General features: G+C 40.3%; 1 protein-coding gene across 1 annotated transcript in view; it reads right to left on the bottom strand.

Annotated features, from left to right (window-relative positions):
• TMEM131L (transmembrane 131 like) overlaps positions 1 to 19,428 on the bottom strand; it is a 170,769-nt gene that overhangs the window by 30,899 nt on the left and 120,442 nt on the right. Inside the window, exons 17-25 of the mRNA XM_007466718.1 lie at positions 11,657 to 11,798; positions 11,094 to 11,203; positions 10,029 to 10,101; positions 7,229 to 7,356; positions 4,389 to 4,531; positions 2,532 to 2,718; positions 2,136 to 2,321; positions 1,282 to 1,431; positions 327 to 949 (exon numbers count right to left, since the gene is read on the bottom strand). Of these exons, the coding sequence (XP_007466780.1) occupies positions 327 to 949; positions 1,282 to 1,431; positions 2,136 to 2,321; positions 2,532 to 2,718; positions 4,389 to 4,531; positions 7,229 to 7,356; positions 10,029 to 10,101; positions 11,094 to 11,203; positions 11,657 to 11,798 (1,742 nt within the window). The remainder of the gene's footprint in view (positions 1 to 326; positions 950 to 1,281; positions 1,432 to 2,135; positions 2,322 to 2,531; positions 2,719 to 4,388; positions 4,532 to 7,228; positions 7,357 to 10,028; positions 10,102 to 11,093; positions 11,204 to 11,656; positions 11,799 to 19,428) is intronic.

Below are 19,428 nucleotides of genomic sequence, written 5' to 3'. Positions count from 1 at the left end.
ACGAAAAAAAAAAAAAAAAAGATACTTCAGAAGAGGTATCCATAAATTCCAACAATACAATATAATATTCGCATCATTCTAATGAATGGACTGAAAAAAGTCAACTTCTTAACCACGATGCTCTAAAAACTTGGTGTCCCATCCTAAACTTTCCTTCTCAGAAATGGTATTTCAACATTTATACCTTTGCTAATAAAACTTTGTGTGTGAACTAAAAATTCAGCGGCCACAGTTCAAACTAAAGTCATAGATAGGGACAAATTCCACTAAGAACAGACTGGAGACAAACAAGAGAGAAGAGTCACCAAGGAGGATGGAAAAATTACCATTATTTTTCCTGGAAATTTCTGGCAAGTCTGACTGGCACTGAGGTGAATTTCTCGGCAAGTGATTTTCAGGTAGTTTCTTAGGGGTCTTCAGAGGACAGACCTCTCGCTCCTTGAGCTCGGCTATGTTTTCTGAAATCTGAAGGTCCGTTTCCTTAGGAAACATACATGTCTGTACTCCCTCCTTCACGTGACACTCGGAAGTATTACTGACAGCAATTGCGTTTTTCAGTGTGTTCTCTTCTTTACTCAGTAAGTTTTGGGGAAGAGTTAGATTCTTCTGCAGGTTGACGTTTAGGCCACCTGTGTACTTGAGGCCCATCCAGGTCTCGCCCATCCCGGCAGGGCATGCGTCCTCTTTAGCAGCAGCCAGGGAGCTGCCTGGGGCCGAGGCCTGCTTGTCCTCTGCAGGGGCGCTGGCACTGCCGGCGACGGCTGCACTGGCTTTGTGTTTCCCGTAATAGACTGAGCACTTGTGCTTTTTCTGAGAATGGCTGTAGGTGGCCGGGCTCCTCTTCGTCGCGTTCTGGATCCTGCTCTGCGGGGGGTTTACCGGAAGGCAGCTTTTCCCTCGACCTTTATCAGAGGGGCTGTAGGTATCGAGAAAGTTCTTGCAATTGCTTCTGGATTTAAGAAGAAAAACATTTAACATAAAGGCAAACCAAGTAAACCTCTCCCTCTCTGTTTCTAACTCCATGAGAAAGAGGGAGCAGTATGGGGTACATCAAGGAGCTCTCACCTTTCGTTCTTCTAAAGCTCCGGGAGCTTTAATAAACTAAGTCCTTACGTGAAGTCTATCTTATAATGAAAGAAATGGTGTAGCTGTCACACAGTGACTTAAAGAAAATTGTACTGAAACAAATTTGGAACCAAAATGTATATGACCTTAAAATAAAATCAGAAATGAGTCATACCAAAGGTGAGAACCCTCTCCCCACACTACAAGAATTCTTACTTGTGAGAATGGGAGCTGATTACATCCATCGGACTATTGCTTTGCTGTGAAGAGCAGCTGGCATTTTGCCTCTGTCTCATTTTCATGAACTCCATCAGAATGTACTGTGCTTGTTGGAAGGCTATTAAAATCACACCCAACAGGGACAAACTGAGGACGAAAGCAATGGGGTTCATTACTGCCCGGTTGTGACTGGCATTAAAAAGACTAGCTCACTAACACAACATTGTAAATCAACTATACGCCAATAAAAATTTAAAAAAAAAAAAGACTAGCTCTACAGAAGAGTGGTGAATCAATCGATGGGAAAGTCTAAAGAAATGCTATTAAGATTCCATATCTTATGGATATGGAATGACTCCATAATTTCTGACACCTCTTAAAGATTCAAAAAAACTGTTTCTGAAAATGTGAATATTTATAATTCTGACATACCAGTTCAATTTTTAAAGACATTTCCAGGATAAAATCACATTTTAAAGGGTCATTCTAGTCTTCTAATCTCAAACTGCCCGTTGCACTGAGCTAATAACACATCCTATGTCACAGATGATGTGCATATATCCTAAATGTTACATATAACATTCACATCTTCTACTGGGACGGCCAATGAACATATATGGAACACAACTGTCCATTACACTCCTAGGTCCTATGACTCTCCTACAATTAGTTTAGAGAATAGTAAATTCTCTTCAAGCGTACCAGGAACTACTTTGTCTACTTCACAAACGTCAAAATTCCACTCAATTCATATGCTTTGATCCCACCGGGCAGTATACATTTCCATGCAACTCGGCTAGATGGCGTCTCCACTCAGTGAGGGAGGAACAGTGGAGAAGGTGGCAGCTTACCTGACAAAGAATACGGTGAGCCTCCAAAACGACTCCTCCCAGCTGGGTCCCGGAACCACGTCTGCACACAGAGGCAGCAGGTGATGAGGGAGGGTTACATTGAGAGTGAAGCGAAACTCCAGGTCTGCCGCTGTGGCCAGAGTCAGCTCACGGATGACCCAAGAAGAGGTGAAGTCTGGAGTAAACCTGACAGCAAGAGGCATCTTTATAAACTTTGATGGTTTTAATTTTAGGCACAAAACAGAATAATCATAATGGCAGCAGAATGTCTTACTTCTGCAAGATAAACACTAACATGAAAACAACTCAAGACATCTTACCAATGAAAAAAAGTTTTTCCCCACAATACAGTAAATGCGACCCCAAACTGAAATGAGGTTAAAGTCCAATGCTCACACAATGCTGATGTCCCGGGATGTGTTGGGGTCCAAGGAAAACTGCTGACAGTCTAGAACTTCAAATCCATAACCCTGGCAATTATACCCATTAATTTTCAGAGATGTCACAGTTATAGGAAGTGGTCCGATATTCTCAACCTTAAAGTTCTTTGTAATTGATAAAATTTGCTTGCTGTCTTTCAGTTCTAGTGAGGATGAAAAGTGATATTTAGTACAGATGAACTGAAAAATTTATTTAAAATAATTTACTGAATCAACATTTACTGCATCCACAAATCATGATCTACATGATTAAAATGTACAAAATTTCAATACAAGCTCAAAGCATGATTCCTAGCTAAATTCTAGAATGGTTCTAGATTCTACTACCAGAATATGATAAAAATACTTAACTAGTCAAGGTTTTCCTTAAGTTAAATTATCTGCCTACGTACCAAAAGTAACCAAAATCTCTTCTTTGTTCTTTTACTTATTAAAGTTAAGGTGAAAAGTTTATTTTTCTCAGAAGCCTAATAGTTTGGATTTACCATGAGCCACCATGCACCCTGTGCCCCAGGAGCCTCATTCACACCCAACAGGACCAGTTAGGAGGGTGTGTGTGCTTCTGTGTAAAACCATCACGGACACTAGAAACACAGTTCAAACTCCCATTACATTAAGAGGTAGTAAATAGTTAAATCCTTGCAAATAATGAGAGCACATTTCATGTTGGGAGTTTAAAAAAGGAAGAAGTATCAATTTTTAAAGTATTCCTACAAATTTATAACCCACAGTTTATTCCACATTAGGACTAACATTTTATCTGGTTCTACGGTTTATACTCATCCATAATTCTAACTTTCAAGGCAACTCTAAACTATTGAATGAATGAGTGAATGAATGAATGAAAAACAATGAACACTCTGATGAAGATTTTGAATGCAAAATGGCCAGTCTTTTCAAACTCAGTGCTCATTTAGCATAGTTTTCTAAAACAAAAAAATTTACAATCAGGCGTTAAAATAGCTCTACAAATTATCCAATGGTTTCACCAATCAGTTTTCTCCATAGGAAACATACTGTTACACTAAAATGCTTTCAGTGTGTTCCTGAAATTAAAAATAATAACAGAAAAACAAGACAGAATTTACCAAAAACATTTTACATCTATTGTTTTACTTTTGGCTTAGTTCTTAAGGAAGTTCTTGGAACTAATATAAATAGTTTAAAAGCATTTAATTTAAATACATGCAAAACTTAGAATTTTCTAATGGAACACTTAAACAAATTTCTAAATCTGCACTGTCTGATACAGTAGCCACTCGACACATATGGCTACTTAAATTTAAATTTAATTTAAATTAAATAAATTTTAAAATTGAGTTTTTCAGTCACACGAGCTATATTTTAAGCACTCATTGGCCACATGTAGCGAGTGGCTGCCGTACTGGACAACACAAGACGTAGAACATTTCCATTACTGCAAAAGGGTGGTTAGTTCACCTTCAGCCTTCTCTCTACTTATCATTTTGGTGTGATTTTTTTAGGATTAGGTAACTGATAACCAAATTAACAGTTTCACACTATTTATCTTAAATATTTGACACTCTACTGGTAACATTATACTTTTCCCCCCATATCTATTATTTAAGTTGGGTTAAATATCTAAGGCTATTGTTTCTAAGCAAGTGGTACTAGCCTACATATACTCAAATGTTTGCCTGATTTAATTATTAGCATCAATACAATGAATTTACTGTAAATTTTTAAAAGAATCTTCTCATATCTCCTTTTGCTCTTGGCTTTGGCACCAAGCCTGTCCTGTCCAAGTGCCACATACACAGACCACACACACGGACCACACGCAGGGACTCACGTCTCCGGCAGCCCATCAGTGTGGACTCAGGCACCTTAAAGCGCAGTGAACCTCCAGTGCCAGGAAGTCTCCCGCCCACCTTCAGTAGCTCTCTTGCTCCAAATCCTTCTACGCCAATCATGTCGATAACAGTCAAGTTATTCCTACAGAGAAAGGAGATGCAAATAAAAATGCACTGCAATAGAGTTGTCACAAGATACAGTGCACTTGAATTTAAATATTCCTAATTAGCAAAACAAAATTTTTTAAGTTTTGAGAAAAAACTCAGTTTAAATAGTGTGGCATCTCCCCGCCATCTCAGAGCACAGAAGCTGCCAAGCCCGGCAGCGTCAAGGCAAGCTGAGCGGGCAAGAACCAGCAAATGGTCGTGGTCGCTCTCCAGTTTCCACCCAAGAATGGAAACCTCTATTTTTCTAACCAGGCACCAGGGTGGTGATCAGACCTCCAAGAGACAGAAAGTGAAGGAATAAACTGGGGGGCCACAAAGAAACATTAACAAATTTAGACAAATTGATAAAAATTGTTTATGGGGTGAATTAAGGAGTTTTCATAGTAATTGTGACTGTAAGAAATTCTTCCTTAGGGATAATTCTAGAAATGAAATCCTATCCTATCTTTTGAACCAAAGATTTAAAATAGCATCCTACAAATAGCATGCATGTACTCAAGTTCTTATTAGTCAAGTAGTAATTCAGACTAGCTTTTGCCTTTTCATTAACTGAAATCAGGATTCCTAGGATGGAAAGTTCAGTGGAAATGATGTTTAAATGATGCAGACTGCACTGAAAGTCAGTTGTCATTAAGGTAAACCCTAGAAGCAAAATACACTGAGATATCTTTACACCTTCATCTAAAGGATTAAAACCTTTATTGAACCACTTAAAAGCCTTTAAAGTGATGTTAGATGAGTGATATTGTTTACAGAAAAATATGGTGTCTCTCAATACAGAAACCACCAAAAATAAATTAACTACTACAAAAAACTGAGACTTTCTTTTCAAGCCTGGCACAGCTGAAGCTGGGATGAGGTCAAGCTTATCTCTACACTTCCCATGACCTTAGTTCTTCAACAGAGAATGGGTTTAAAAGGACACACGTTGTCAGCAGAGCACTAAAATGCTTACTAGAACATTAGTTTGTTCTAGTCAGCATTACTTAAAATGCCTAACAGTCTCTTTTTTAAATTTAATTAATTTTTTATTGGAGTATAGATGATTTACAATCTTGTGTTAGTTTCTGCTGTACAACAAAGTGAATCACTTATACATATACATATATCCACTCTTCTTTTAGATTCTATTCCCATATAGGTCATTACAGAGTACTGAATACAGTTCCCTGTGCTCAGTTATCTATGTGGCAAATCTTTGATACAACACCAATATTCAACAAGTGAAGTCTCTTGAAGGTTCTTTATGATGTGAAATCTGAAACTATATTAATGAATTTTCATAGTTTGTTACATTAAAATCCAGTGGTCTATCTGGCACATTTTACCAGGGGTGATTTTTGGATTATCATAATTAGTTATATGGAAAATATTGTTCACTGTGATATGTAGATCTTCCAAATGTTGACACATTTCATTATACTTATAAAAATCACATTTATTAATAGCCTCACTGTGGTTAACAGAGAAGTACTTTAAGTACTGAGAAGCTGTGAAGCTCACAGTGGCAGATACAAGTTTTCCAAAACTCTACTTTTCATGCGAATGCTCAAATTTTATCATTGGCAACAAACACTGCCCTTGAAGTGACAGGCTCACTTTGTTCATTTTCAAGAAAACGTTTGCCAAGTACCTGAATCTGAAACAACCATAGTTTTTCTGCTAATCATCCTTTCAAGTAAAACTGGTGTTCCATGAAAAAAAGTGGCTAATTCAGCTTATAATTCAAACAGTCGCCAACATATTTTTCTTGGAGACAACCATGCATGCAGTATGAGTGCTTTATGGGTACTTCTTTTTTTTGGCAGGGGGCGTGTATAGTTGTTTTACAATGAACAAGCAGACTCCTTTAAGAACTTTATCTTAGCGCATTTTCTTTTTAGCAGCATTCACTTGCAGAAGAACAAACTCATATATTAAAGGAAGTCCAGAATAAGAAAGTCTTTTGCCAACTGGTATGACACTGGAAAAGCTTAAAATATATACATATATAACTAAAATGTCACTAATGAACAAATTAAATTTGTGTTAGAAGTCTCACCAATGCAGAGAGAGCTTCAACACAGATCTGTATTTACTGTAAATTTCTGAAAGAAGACTCTCAATAAAGAGTAAAGAGGAAAATAAAATTCAGAATGAAAAACATTTGGCTGCTTAAATCAGCTGGCAATAATTGTTCATTTAAAAGGAAGGAAAAGAAGTAAAACAAGCCAGTGGGCTCAACTAAGGACTTTTTCCATTGTCCTTTGGGGCTACAGAGAATTCCAGAAGCAAGACAGACACGAGAACAGTGTAAGTCCAAACACCACAGAATGAAAACGTATATGGCAGTGTTTCAATTATTCTTCTGAGCTGAGGACAGAAAAGTAAGTGTGGATGTGTGTGTGTGTGTTCATGTGTGTGCTCTGCCCTCTGTGATGGTGGATGAGATGCCCCGGGAAGGGTACCGCCGCCCTTGGAGAGGTGGGCACACGCTCCCCACGGTACAAGGCAGGAACCTGACACACAGGAGGCCTAAGTGCAGAGCCTCAGGGAGCTGCTCTCCTCAGCCACTGCCTCTCCTACCCTTGGACACAGCTCATCACTGAGGGCCTGAATGAGTCAACGTCACCTCTTAGCTAAAGAGATTCTTGAGAGAGTCAGCCAGCCAATGAGAAAGGGACACACCTACCGGATTAGGATGAGGGAGGTGACTTTTCCATAGTCAGCTGGTGTGAAAACTACACCCACCCTTTTCCTTTCCAAAGGTTGCAAATGTAAGTGGAGGATGCCAAACCTGGATTCCTCAGAATGCACACCCTGCAAGTCATGAATAAATGCAATTAACTCCTAGAGAACAAGATTCCATCTTCATTAAAATGCATAAACATGACTGCTGTTTCTTTAACGTCTGGATCTGACCACCCAAATCAACCTGTGGAACTTGTTTACCGCGAGAGTTCACACCCATCAAAAGTTCCTGAGCCCGTCTGAGAAGCAGAGGCAGAGGTTGCAGGACAACCTGACACGGAGGCTGGAAACGGGACTTGCCGCCTGGACCAGATGGGAGCTGGGGCTACAGGTCTTTGATGCAAAGATGCTTTGGATGTAAAACATTACTGAGAAAACAGAGCAATAGCCTCTGCTTGAATGCTACAGGGATCTGACCAAACCACCTGTCCACTGCTGGACAACCCTAAATTGTCTTTAATATTAAGTTTATAAAGAAACCATCTTTATTTAGTTTCTCCATTTAGGAGAAGGATCTTTATTTATTCATATCCTCCTTTATTCTCCCCAAGATTTCTCACTTTCTCTGAATAAATTTTGTCTTCTAAATTTAATATTCAAGATTTAGTTCTTTGGGCTTCCCTGGTGGCGCAGTGGTTGAGAGTCCGCCTGCCAATGCAGGGGACACGGGTTCGTGCCCCGGTCCAGGAGGATCCCACATGCCATGGAGCGGCTGGGCTCATGAGCCATGGCCACTGAGCCGGAACGTCTGGAGCCTGTGCTCCGCAACAGGAGAGGCCACAACAGTGAGAGGCCCGGGTACCGCAAAAAAAAAAAAAAGATTTAGTTCTTCATCATTGTGGTAGACTTTCCCTCTTTCCAATGTTTTTTCTAGCTCCTTCTCACTAAAAATAATTTATTAATTCTTTAGAACTGTAACCATGTAGTCTGCATAATATTTCTCTTTTCTATATTTTTAGTTTTTAAATTTGTTTTATCCCTCAGTTATTGCTCGCATTTCCCATACTATCTGGAAGAAGAAATAGTGATGGTATTTGATTCATTTTCATTAAAATTATAAACTTCATGAAGGGAGGAATTCTGCTTTATACACATATGAATGTTGAAAAAAAGCTGCCAATTTAGGGTATTAAAAGCGTAATAACAACAGCACCAATTATTAAATAAAATAGTTCTTATATGCCAGGCTCTGGAATATAATTAGGTATATAAAATGCTAAGCATTCTATAAACCTATGGAATCTTCAAACATTATTATGAGTGAAAAAGAGGAGACCTGGAGAGGTTAAATAATTTACCCAGGACTACATGGAGGAGCCTGGCTTTGGAACTTTGAATGTCCAATTCCACATGCTCTTAACCAAAGGAACCGCATTTCTAAAAATAAACCAACAAAACAAAAATGTAGGCCTTTCTTATATGGCAAAGAATTCTATTAAGAATTTTAAGTTAAATTTGTAGTGTCTCAGAAACATTGATACTGACTATTCTTTTTGTCAATGTAATAAATTAACAATGGTGATATCTCCTTTGTCACAAAAGGTATAACATTCTCGGGGAAAATCTTCAATCACAGATTAAAATCTTTTTGCGAGTTCCACCATTTGTTTAAATCTGAATAGAACACTGACATGTAAAAGAAACTGGCATTATTTTTGGAATTTCAAGTTACATGTGGTTAAATAGTCGTGGGACAAAATACCTGTTAGCATTTTGGACTCATTTACCTCCCAACAGTCCTGGGAGACTGCCTGGTGAAGAGAAGAATGAGAGGGACAGGGCAGGACAGGCTTTGCTAACACAAGACCCTGCTGCCTAGACCACTGACAAAGGGAAAGGAACGGTTACTGCCTGCGTGTTTCTTACTATAAATAACTCTCTGTTAAAAATCCACTTAAAAGCTTGCTTTGATTCGTTCTAACTCACAGCTGGAGGCTATCTGTGCCCCCCCCACCCCCCGCTCTTTCAAGTTAATCTAGAGCCAACAGTGTATCTTGGGAGGGTTATGGGTAGAGAAAGAAGAAAATACCCAAGGCATTTGAATACGTGTGTGTATTAGAACCACAGTGACATGCATATGTGTGTGTATTTTTTTAAGAGATGCTTCATTTTTAATTGATATCAAGCACAGAATACCAGTGACCCACAGAACTACTGCGTGAAAACTCAGAAAGCAGGCAGCCAGTTCCCAGTCAAGCAATGTCCCCGCCACGTGACATGTTTACTCCCTCCCTGGGTATTTATGCGACACCTCATGAGGGCCCAGAGGCTCAAGACTCCCAGAAATCCTTTTTTATAGAGCAGGTGACTATCACAGAAACTGGGTGATCTGCTAAAAACATGAAGCCAGTTTAGTAAGAGAAGATTTCTTTTTAACATATTTGTTTTTCCCTTATCTTGCCCTTAAAAGAATTTGATGGGGCCAAGGAATCTTAAGAGAATTATAAATTCTGGGATCTCAAGTTTTATGGTTTTCTACATAGCTCTGATTCAATTGTTATTTCCTCACTCACATGAATCTAAATAATCAAATTAAAATGATTTACAGGCTCACATGAACCATGGGCTCCTGCTGCATTAGTTAATTGGAAAAAGCTGCTATGTATACTTAACTCCTAGAATATAAAAATAGAGAGCCACATATATTACATAAAGACACCTGAAACACAAATCAGTGAGGCCCATATGCTATGTGTCTAGTTTGTCAGCATTCTTTTTTCTGTTTAAAGATGACATCCTACCCGGTAAGGGCAAGCTTTGGTGAGCTGGAATTCACTAGTTGTGAAATTAATCATCTGCACATCGGTGCCAAACCTATAAAGAAAAAAATGTTTAAAATAGCATTCAGATCACCAAGAAAGAAAGAAGAACATACATGTGCATATAGATACATATGCATTTATTTGCACACAGACCCAATTCACCCCGACTTGTCACTCCTGTGTCCTAGCCCCCCACACTGTACCAGGCATGTTGTAAGAGCTCAATAAATATTGTTGAATGAATCATGTTGGCAGCACAGAATATAAAGAATCATATGGTGACAAAAGCTCCCAATATGAAGCAATTTTTTTTTCCCCCAAATGGTTCACAGCTATGGAACCTGACAGGAAGTGACTCTCAGCCATGGACTATTCTATCTCCCAGTGGACATCTGGCCACATCTAGAGACACTTTTGGTTGCTGCAGCTGGGGAGGTCCCACTGGCATCTACTGGGTGGAAGCCAGGAATGCTGCTAAACATCCTTCAAAGCACAGAACGCCCCTACCCCCACCCCAAACAGAGACTCATGTGGTCCAAAACATCAGGAATTCTGAAGCTGAGACCCAGGGATGAGGGCAGGTGTTACTGAGCCAGAAGAGGAAACGTGATAAGTGAAACTGTGACTACTGTGCAAAAATAAGATGTAACAGACGTGAACTATGATCATATTTTGTACAATACTAGGTTAAAATACACTGAACCACTAAACTCATTTCTTGTGTTGCCCAGAGGTCATTGTGATTTCAATTCTAAATTTTAGGAGTACCTGTGAAAAATCATGATTGTAAAGGTTCCCTGACAAGGAAAGAATATTCTGCTGGGCCCTGGACTTGACATGGTAACATTCAAGACCCACACAGTACCCAGAACTGGGAATTGCCATCAGGGGTCTGCACTGAGGAGATGGGGGCTGTGGTCACAGGCTGATCCCATGCACATCCACACACAGGTCCCAGGGAAAACACCAAGGACGTTAAATAATTCTGGGTCTTAACAGGACCTCCCAACACCCTGTGAAAGGTCTTCACCAGCCGGGCATTACCATTTGTGCAGCAGGCGCGCGGCAGCCTCGGGCTTCGGGTACAAGGAGACAGGCAGGAGCTGCAGGGAGACTGGCCATGAGGAAGGGTTCTTCACCACAAAGTACTTCACCTAGATGTGCAGAGAGGAGAGTCAGACCCCAGGAACGGCAGAACCACTCCTGAGATGCCCTTGCAAAAGCGCATCACCTGCATCTAACCACGAACCATCACCCAGTCAATTCCTCTCCCCTCTGAACTTCAAACTCACTCACTCCTACTGAAGCCCGTGTTAGGATTTTCTCTGTTGTTGCAGTTGAATACTTTCTTAGCTGATAGATTCTGAACTGAATACAGACTTCATAAAACGTGTTTGTTTTAAGCACTTTCAATCTGTTCACGAGTTTTACCCCTTACTTTGTTCTTCTGACACCTCCCTCCTAAAAGCACTGAATGGCATACGTGTGTCACTTAATTTCAACTAATTTTGGTTCTGAAACAGTATCTCAAGGTGGCGATACTCTGATAACATAAAAACCCAAGAGCTGGGGTGAAATGAAGAGATGAAAAGACGCAGGACCCTCACCACGCTGTTCCTCAGGGCGGTGGCGCTGAAGTTTAACACGAGGCCAGCCTCCGGGATCAAACGAGGCAGGAAGAGAGCAAAGGGTTCTGACTCCTTGGATTTCTTCGAGTGGGCAAACCGAGTCATTCCTAAAACGTTCCTCCTGTGTAATTCGTAAACAAAGAAATTAAGAAAAAAAGGAAATCACTTCCGCTAAGAGAAACAAGGGGATCTTGGAAAAAAATGACTTATTTGGGGTCTGGGTGACACAAACTACAAGATGATCCTGGAAGGTCCTGTTTTACTAGAAAGCAAGGAAGTGCTCAAAGAATGATGGGCACACAGCGCTCCCATCAGGCAAATCTGGGACAAGTCAGCATCAAAAATAATAATGGTGGTAAGGACCAAAGAATCCATAGTGATGCTCAAAAAGAGTGTAGAATGAACAAAATAATTAGAAACATCACCATTTTTGCAGCCATCAATTCAACAACTGATCCCATGCATCGATTATCAATGGATGCCAAAATCATGGGGTGAAACATTCTTAGGGAACAGGAAACGTACATGGTCTTGAATTATCATAGCATATATTACGTATTAATTGCAAAAGGAAAACTATCTACAATGGAGAGAGACAAATGATTCAACTGAGCAATGTCAATAATGGGACAAATTGACATTTGTGTCCCTCCCTCAGGTGATGAAATGATAAGGACACAACACCGACCAACTAATTAGTACTCTTCCCTGAAATGCTTAACAGGAATGTGAACTTGAAGAAGCAACCCCCCAAAATCCAACGTGTTGAATGTTCTATAAGACAACTGGCTAGGACGCTTTAAAACACTGACACTATGAAAGACTAAAAAAGGTGCAGACACTAGTCTGAAGAAAATTAAGGAAACATGACAACCAAATGCGATGCATGGTCCTTGAATGGACTCTGGATTTTAAAAAAGGAAAAAGAGAGGAGGGACCTTCAAGATGGCAGAGGAGTAGGACGTGGAGATCACCTTCCTCCCCACAGATACATCAGAAATACATCTACACGTGGAACTGCTCCTACAGAACACCTACTGAACGCTGGCAGAAGACCTCAGACCTCCCAAAAGGCAAGAAACTCCCCACGTACCTGGGTAGGGCAAAAGAAGAAAGGAAAAACAGAGAAAAAAGGATAGGGACGGGACCTGCACCAGTGGGAGGGAGGGAGCTGTGAAGGAGGAAAAGTTTCCACACACTAGGAAGTCCCTTCACTGGCGGAGATGGGGTGTGGGCAGGGGGGGACGCTTCAGAGCCACAGAGGAGAGCGCAGCAACAGGGGTGCGGAGGACAAAGCGGAGAGACTCCCGCACAGAGGATCAGGGCCGACCGGCACTCACCAGCCCGAGAGGCTTGTCTGCTTCCCCGCCGGGGCGGGTGGGGGCTGGGAGCTGAGGCTCGGGCTTCGGAGGTCGGATCCCAGGGAGAGGACTGGGGTTGGCTGCATGAACACAGCCTGAAGGGGGCTAGTGCGCCACAGGTAGCCGGGAGGGAGTCCAGAAAAAGTCTGGACCTGCCTCAGAGGCAAGAGACCATTGTTTTGGGGGTGCGTGAGGACAGCAGATTCAGGTAACTGCCTAAACGAGGTCCAAAGAAGGGCACAAGCCGTGGCTATCAGCTCGGCTATCAGCTCGGACCCGAGATGGGCATGAACCACTAACACTGCTGCTGCTGCTGCCACAAAAAATCCTGTGTGCAAGTGCAGGTCACTATCCACACCCCGCCAGGAGCCTGTGCAGCCCGCCACTGCCAGGGTCCCATGATCCAGGGACAAGTTTCCCGGGAGAACACACAGTATGCCTCAGGCTGTTGCAAAGTCACATCAGCCTCTACCGCCACAGGCTCATCCCATGTTCCAATTATAACTACTATACTCCTCCCTCCCCCACCCCCCGCCTGAATGAGCAAGAGCCCCCTAATCAGCCGTTGCTTTATCCCCATCCTGTCTGGGCAGGAACAGACGCCCTCAGGCGACCTACATGCAGAGGCAGGGCCAAAACCAAAGCTGAACCCCAGGAGTTGTGCAAACAGAGAAGAGAAAGGGAAATTTCTGCCAGCAGCCTCAGGAGCAGTGGATTAAAGCCCCCCAATCAACTTGATGTACCCTGCATCTGTGGAATACCTGAATAGACAACGAATCATCCCAAAGTTGAGGCAGTGGACTTCACGAGCAATTGTAGAGTTGGGGTTGGCAGTCTGCGACTGATTTGTTTCTGATTTTTAAGCTTATCTTACTATAGTTTTTAGCACTTGTTAACACTGGGGTATTTGTTTATTGGTTTGGTTATTCTCTACTTTTCTTTTTATTATTTTTATATTTTATTTTAATAATTTTTTAAATTAGTTATTTATTCTTTTCTTTTTTTTTCTCCCTTTTCTTCTGAGCCATGTCACTGACAGGGTCTTGGTGCTCTGGCCTGGTGTCAGGCCTGAGCCTCTGAGGTGGGAGAGCCAAGTTCAGGACACTGAACCACCAGAAACCTCCTGGACCCACGTAATATCAATTGGCATGAGCTCTCCCAGAGATCTCCGTCTCAATGCTAAGACCCAGTTCCACCTAATGGCCAGCAAGCTCCAGTGCTGGATGCCCCATGCCAAACAACTAGTAAGACAGGAACACAGAGAGGCTGCCTAAAATCATACTAAGTTCACAGACACCCCAAAATACACCACCAGACACAGTCTTGCCCACCAGAAAGACAAGATCCAGCCCCACCCACAAGAACACAGGCACCAGTCCCCTCCACCAGGCAGTCTACACAACCCACTGAACCAACCTCACCCACTGGGGGCAGACACCAAAAACAATGGGAACTACAAACCTGCAGCCTGCAAAAAGGAGACCCAAAACACAGTAAGTTAAACAAAATGAGAAGACAGAGAAATATGCAGCAGATGAAGGAGCAAGGTAAAAACCCACCAGACCAAACAACTGAAGAGGAAGGAAATAGGCAGTCTGCCTGAAAAAGAATTCAGAATAATGATAGTAAAGATGATCCAAAATCTTGGAAATAGAATGCAGAAAATACAAGAAACATTTAACATGGACCTAGAAGAACTAAAGAGCAAACAATGATGAACAACACAATAAATGAAATTAAAAATACTCTAGAAGGAATCAATAGCAGAATAACTGAGGCAGAAGAATGCATAAGTGACCTGGAAGATAAAATAGTGGAAATAACTACCGCAGAGCAGAAAAAAGAAAGAAAAGAATTGAGGACAGTCTCAAGGACCTCTGGGACAACATTAAACACACTAACATTTGAATTGCAGGGGTCCCAGAAGAAGAAGAGAAAAAGAAAGGGTCTAAGAAAATATTTGAAGAGATTAGAGTTGAAAACTTCCCTAACATGGAAAACGAAATAGTCAATCAAGTCCAGGAAGCGCAGAGAGTCCCATACAGGATAAATCCAAGGAGAAACACGCCAAGACACATATTAATCAAACTATCAAAAATTAAATACAAAGAAAAAATATTAAAAGCAGTAAGGGAAAAGCAACAAATAACATACAAGGGAATCCCCATAAGAGTAACAGCTGATCTTTCAGCAGAAACTCTGCAAGCCAGTAGGGAGTGTCAGAACATACCTAAAGTGATGAAAGGAAAAAACCTACAACCAAGATTACTCTACCCAGCAAGGATCTCATTCAGATTGGACAGAGAAATTAAAACCTTCACAGACAAGCAAAACCTAAGAGAATTCAGCACCACCAAACCAGATTTACAACTAATGCTAAAGGAACTTCTCTAGGCAGGAAACACAAGAAAAGGAAAGGACCTACAGTAACAAACAATTAAGAAAATGGTAATAGGAACATATATATCGATAACTACCTTAAATGTAAATGGATTAAATGCTCCCACCAAAAGACACAGACTGGCTGAATGGGTACAAAAACAAGACCCGTATATATGCTGTCTACAAGACACCCATTTCAGACCTAGGGACACATAAAGACTGAAAGTTAGGGGCTGGAAAAAGATATTCCATGCACATGGAAAGCAAAAGAAAGCTCGAGTAGCAATTCTCGTATCAGACAAAATAGACTTTAAAATAAAGACTATTACAAGAGACAAAGGACACTAGATAGTGATCCAGGGATCAATCCAAGAAACAGCTATAACTATTGTAAATATTTATGCACCCAACATAGGAGTACCTCAATATATATGGCAAATGCTAACAGCCATAAAAGGGAAAATCAACAGTAACACAATCGTAGTAGGGGACTTGAACAGCCCACTTTCACCAATGGACAGATCATCCACAATGAAAATAAATAAGGAAACACAAGCTTTAAATGACACACTAACAAGATGGACTTGGTATTTATAGGACATTCCATCCAAAAAAAATATACTACACTTTCTTCTCAAGTGCTCATGGAACATTCTCCAGGATAGGTTATATCTTGGGTCACAAATCAAGCCTTGGTAAATCTAAGAAAATTTAAAGTGTATCAGTATCTTTTCTGACCACAATACTATGAAACTAGATATCAATTACAGGAAAAAAACTGTTAAAAATACAAACACATGTAGGCTAAACAATACACTAATAGATAACCAAGAGATCACTGAAGAAATCAAAGAGAAAGAGAAAAATACCTAACAAATGACAATGAAAACACAATGACCCAAAACCTATGGGATGCAGCAAAAGCAGTTCTAAGAGGGAAGTTTACAGCAATACAATCCTACCTCAAGAAATAAGAAAAATCTCAAACAACCTACACTTACAGCTAAAGCAATTAGAGAAAGAACCAAAAAAACCCAAAGTTAGCAGAAGGAAAGAAATCATAAAGATCAGATCAGAAATAAATGAAAAAGGAATGAAGGAAATGATAGCAAAGATCAATAAAACTAAAAGTTGGTCCTTTGAGAAGATAAAGAAAATTGATAAACCATTATTAGCCAGACTCATCAAGAAAAAAAGGGAGAAGATTCAATTAAACAGAATTAGAAATGAAAAAAGAGAAGTAACAACTGATTCTGTAGAAATACAAAGGATCATGAGAGATTACTACAAGCAACTATATGCCAATAAAATGGACAACCTGGAAGAAATGGACAAATTCTTAGAGAAGCAAAACCTTCCGAGACTGAACCAGGAAGGAATAGAAAATATAAACAGACCAATCATAAGCACTGAAATTGAAAGTGTGATTAAAAATCTTCCAACAAACAAAAGCCTAAGACCAGATGGCTTCACAGGTGAATTCTATCAAACATTTAGAGAATAGCTAATAACACCTATCCTTCTCAAACTTTTCCAAAATATAGCAGAGGGAGGAACACTCCCAAACTCATTCTACGAGGCCACCATCACCCTTATACCAAAACCAGACAAAGATGTCACAATGAAAGAAAACTACAGGCCAATATCAATGATGAACATAGATGCAAAAACCCTAAACAAAATACTAGCAAACAGAATCCAACAGCACATTAAAAGGTTCATACACCATGATCAAGTGGGGTTTATGCGAGGAATGCAAGGATTCTTCAATATATGCAAATCAATCAATGAGATACACCAAATTAAGAAACTGAAGGATAAAAACTATATGATAATCTCAATAGATGCAGAAAAAGCTTTTGACAAAATGTAACACCCATTTATGATAAAAAAAACTCTACAGAAAGTAGGCATAGAGGGAACCTACTTCAACATAATAAAGGCCATAATAAAGGTTTGACAAACCCACAGCCAACATTGTTCTCAGTGGTGAAAAACTGAAACCATTTCCTCTAAGATCAGGAACAAGACAAGGTTGCCTACTCTCACCATTATTATTCAACATAGTCTTGGAAGTTTTAGCCATAGCAATCAGAGAAAAAAAGAAATAAAAGAAATCCAAATCTGAAAAAAAGAAGTAAAACTGTCACTGTCTGCAGATGACATGATACTATACTACAGAATCCTAAAGATGCTACCAGAAAACTACTAGAGCTACTCAATGAATTTGGTAAAGTAGCAGGATACAAAATTAGTGCATAGAAATTTCTTGCATTCCTATACAGTAATGATGAAAAATCTGAAAAAGAAATTAAAGAAACACTCCCATTTACCTCGGCAACAAAAAGAATAAAATACCTAGGAATAAACCTACCTAAGGAGACAGAAGACCTGTATGCAGAAAACTATAAGACACTGATGAAAGAAATTAAAGCCAATACAAACAGATGGAGAGATATACCATGTTCTTGGATTGGAAGAATCAACATTGTGAAAATGATTATACTACCCAAAGCAATCTACAGATTCAATGCAAACCCTATCAAACTACCAATGGCATTTTTCACAGAACTAGAACAAAAAATTTCACAGTTTGTTTGGAAACACAAAAGGCCCCAAAGAGCCAAAGCAATCTTGAGAAAGAAAAACAGAGCTGGAAGAATCAGGCTCCCTGACTTCAGACTATACTACAAAGTTACAGTAATCAAGACAGTATGGTACTGGCACAAAAACAGAAATATAGATCAATGGAACAGGATAGAAAACCCAGAGATAAACCTACGCACATATGGTCACCTTATCTTTGATAAAGGAGGCAAGAATATGCAATGGAGAAAAAACAGCCTGTTCAGTAAGTGGTGCTGGGAAAACTGGACAGCTATATGTAAAAGAATGAAATTAGAACACTCCCTAACACCATACACAAAAATAAACTAAAAATGGATTAAAGACCTAAATGTAAGGCCAGAAACTATCAAACTCTTAGAGGAAAACATAGGCAGAACACTCTAAGACATAAATCACAGCAAGATCCTTTTGACCAACCTCCTAGAGAAATGGAAATAAAAACAAAAATAAACAAACGGGACTTAATGAAACTTAAAAGCTTTTGCACAGCAAAGGAAACCATAAACAAGACTAAAAGATATCCCTCAGAATGGGAGAAAATATTTGCAAACAAAGCAACTGACAAAGGACTAATCTCCAAAATATATAAGCAGCTCATGCAGCTCAATTTCAAAAACACAAACAACCCAATCCAAAAATGGGCAGAAGATCTAAATAGACATTTCTCCAAAGAAGATATACAGATTGCCAACAAACACATGAAAGGATGCTCAACATCACTAATCATTAGAGAAATGCAAATGAAACTACAATGAGGTATCACCTCTCAACGGTCAGAATGGCCATCATCAAAAAATCTACAATCAAGAAATGCTGGAGAGGAGAAAGGATGCTCAACATCACTAATCATTAGAGAAATGCAAATGAAACTACAATGAGGTATCACCTCTCAACGGTCAGAATGGCCATCATCAAAAAATCTACAATCAAGAAATGCTGGAGAGGAGGGAAAGATGGCGGAGGAGTAAGATGCGGAGATCACCTTCCTCCCCACAAGTACACCAGAAATACATCTACATGTGGAACAACTCCTACAGAACACCTACTGAATGCTGGCAGAAGACCTCAGACCTCCCAAAAGGCAAGAAACTTCCCACATACATGGGTCGGGCAAAAGAAAAAAAAAAAATTAATTAAAAACAGAGACAAAAGAATAGGGACGGCACCTGCACCAGTGGGAGGGAGCTGTGAAGGAGGAAAGGTCTCCACACACTAGGAAGCCCCTTCGCGGGCGGAGACTGCGGGAGGCGGAGCGGGGAGCTTCGGAGCCGCGGAGGACAGCACAGCAACAGGGGTGCGGAGGGCAAAGCGGAGAGATTCCCGCACAGAGGATCGGTGCCGACCGGCACTCACCAGCCCGAGAGGCTTGTGTGCTCACCC

Source organism: Lipotes vexillifer, unplaced genomic scaffold (assembly GCF_000442215.2).
Source record: "Lipotes vexillifer unplaced genomic scaffold, Lipotes_vexillifer_v1.1 scaffold498, whole genome shotgun sequence".
Classification (NCBI taxonomy): Eukaryota; Metazoa; Chordata; class Mammalia; order Artiodactyla; family Lipotidae; genus Lipotes; species Lipotes vexillifer.
The sequence above is the reverse complement of the archived record's forward strand: the minus strand, read 5'-3'. Positions and strand labels throughout refer to the sequence as shown.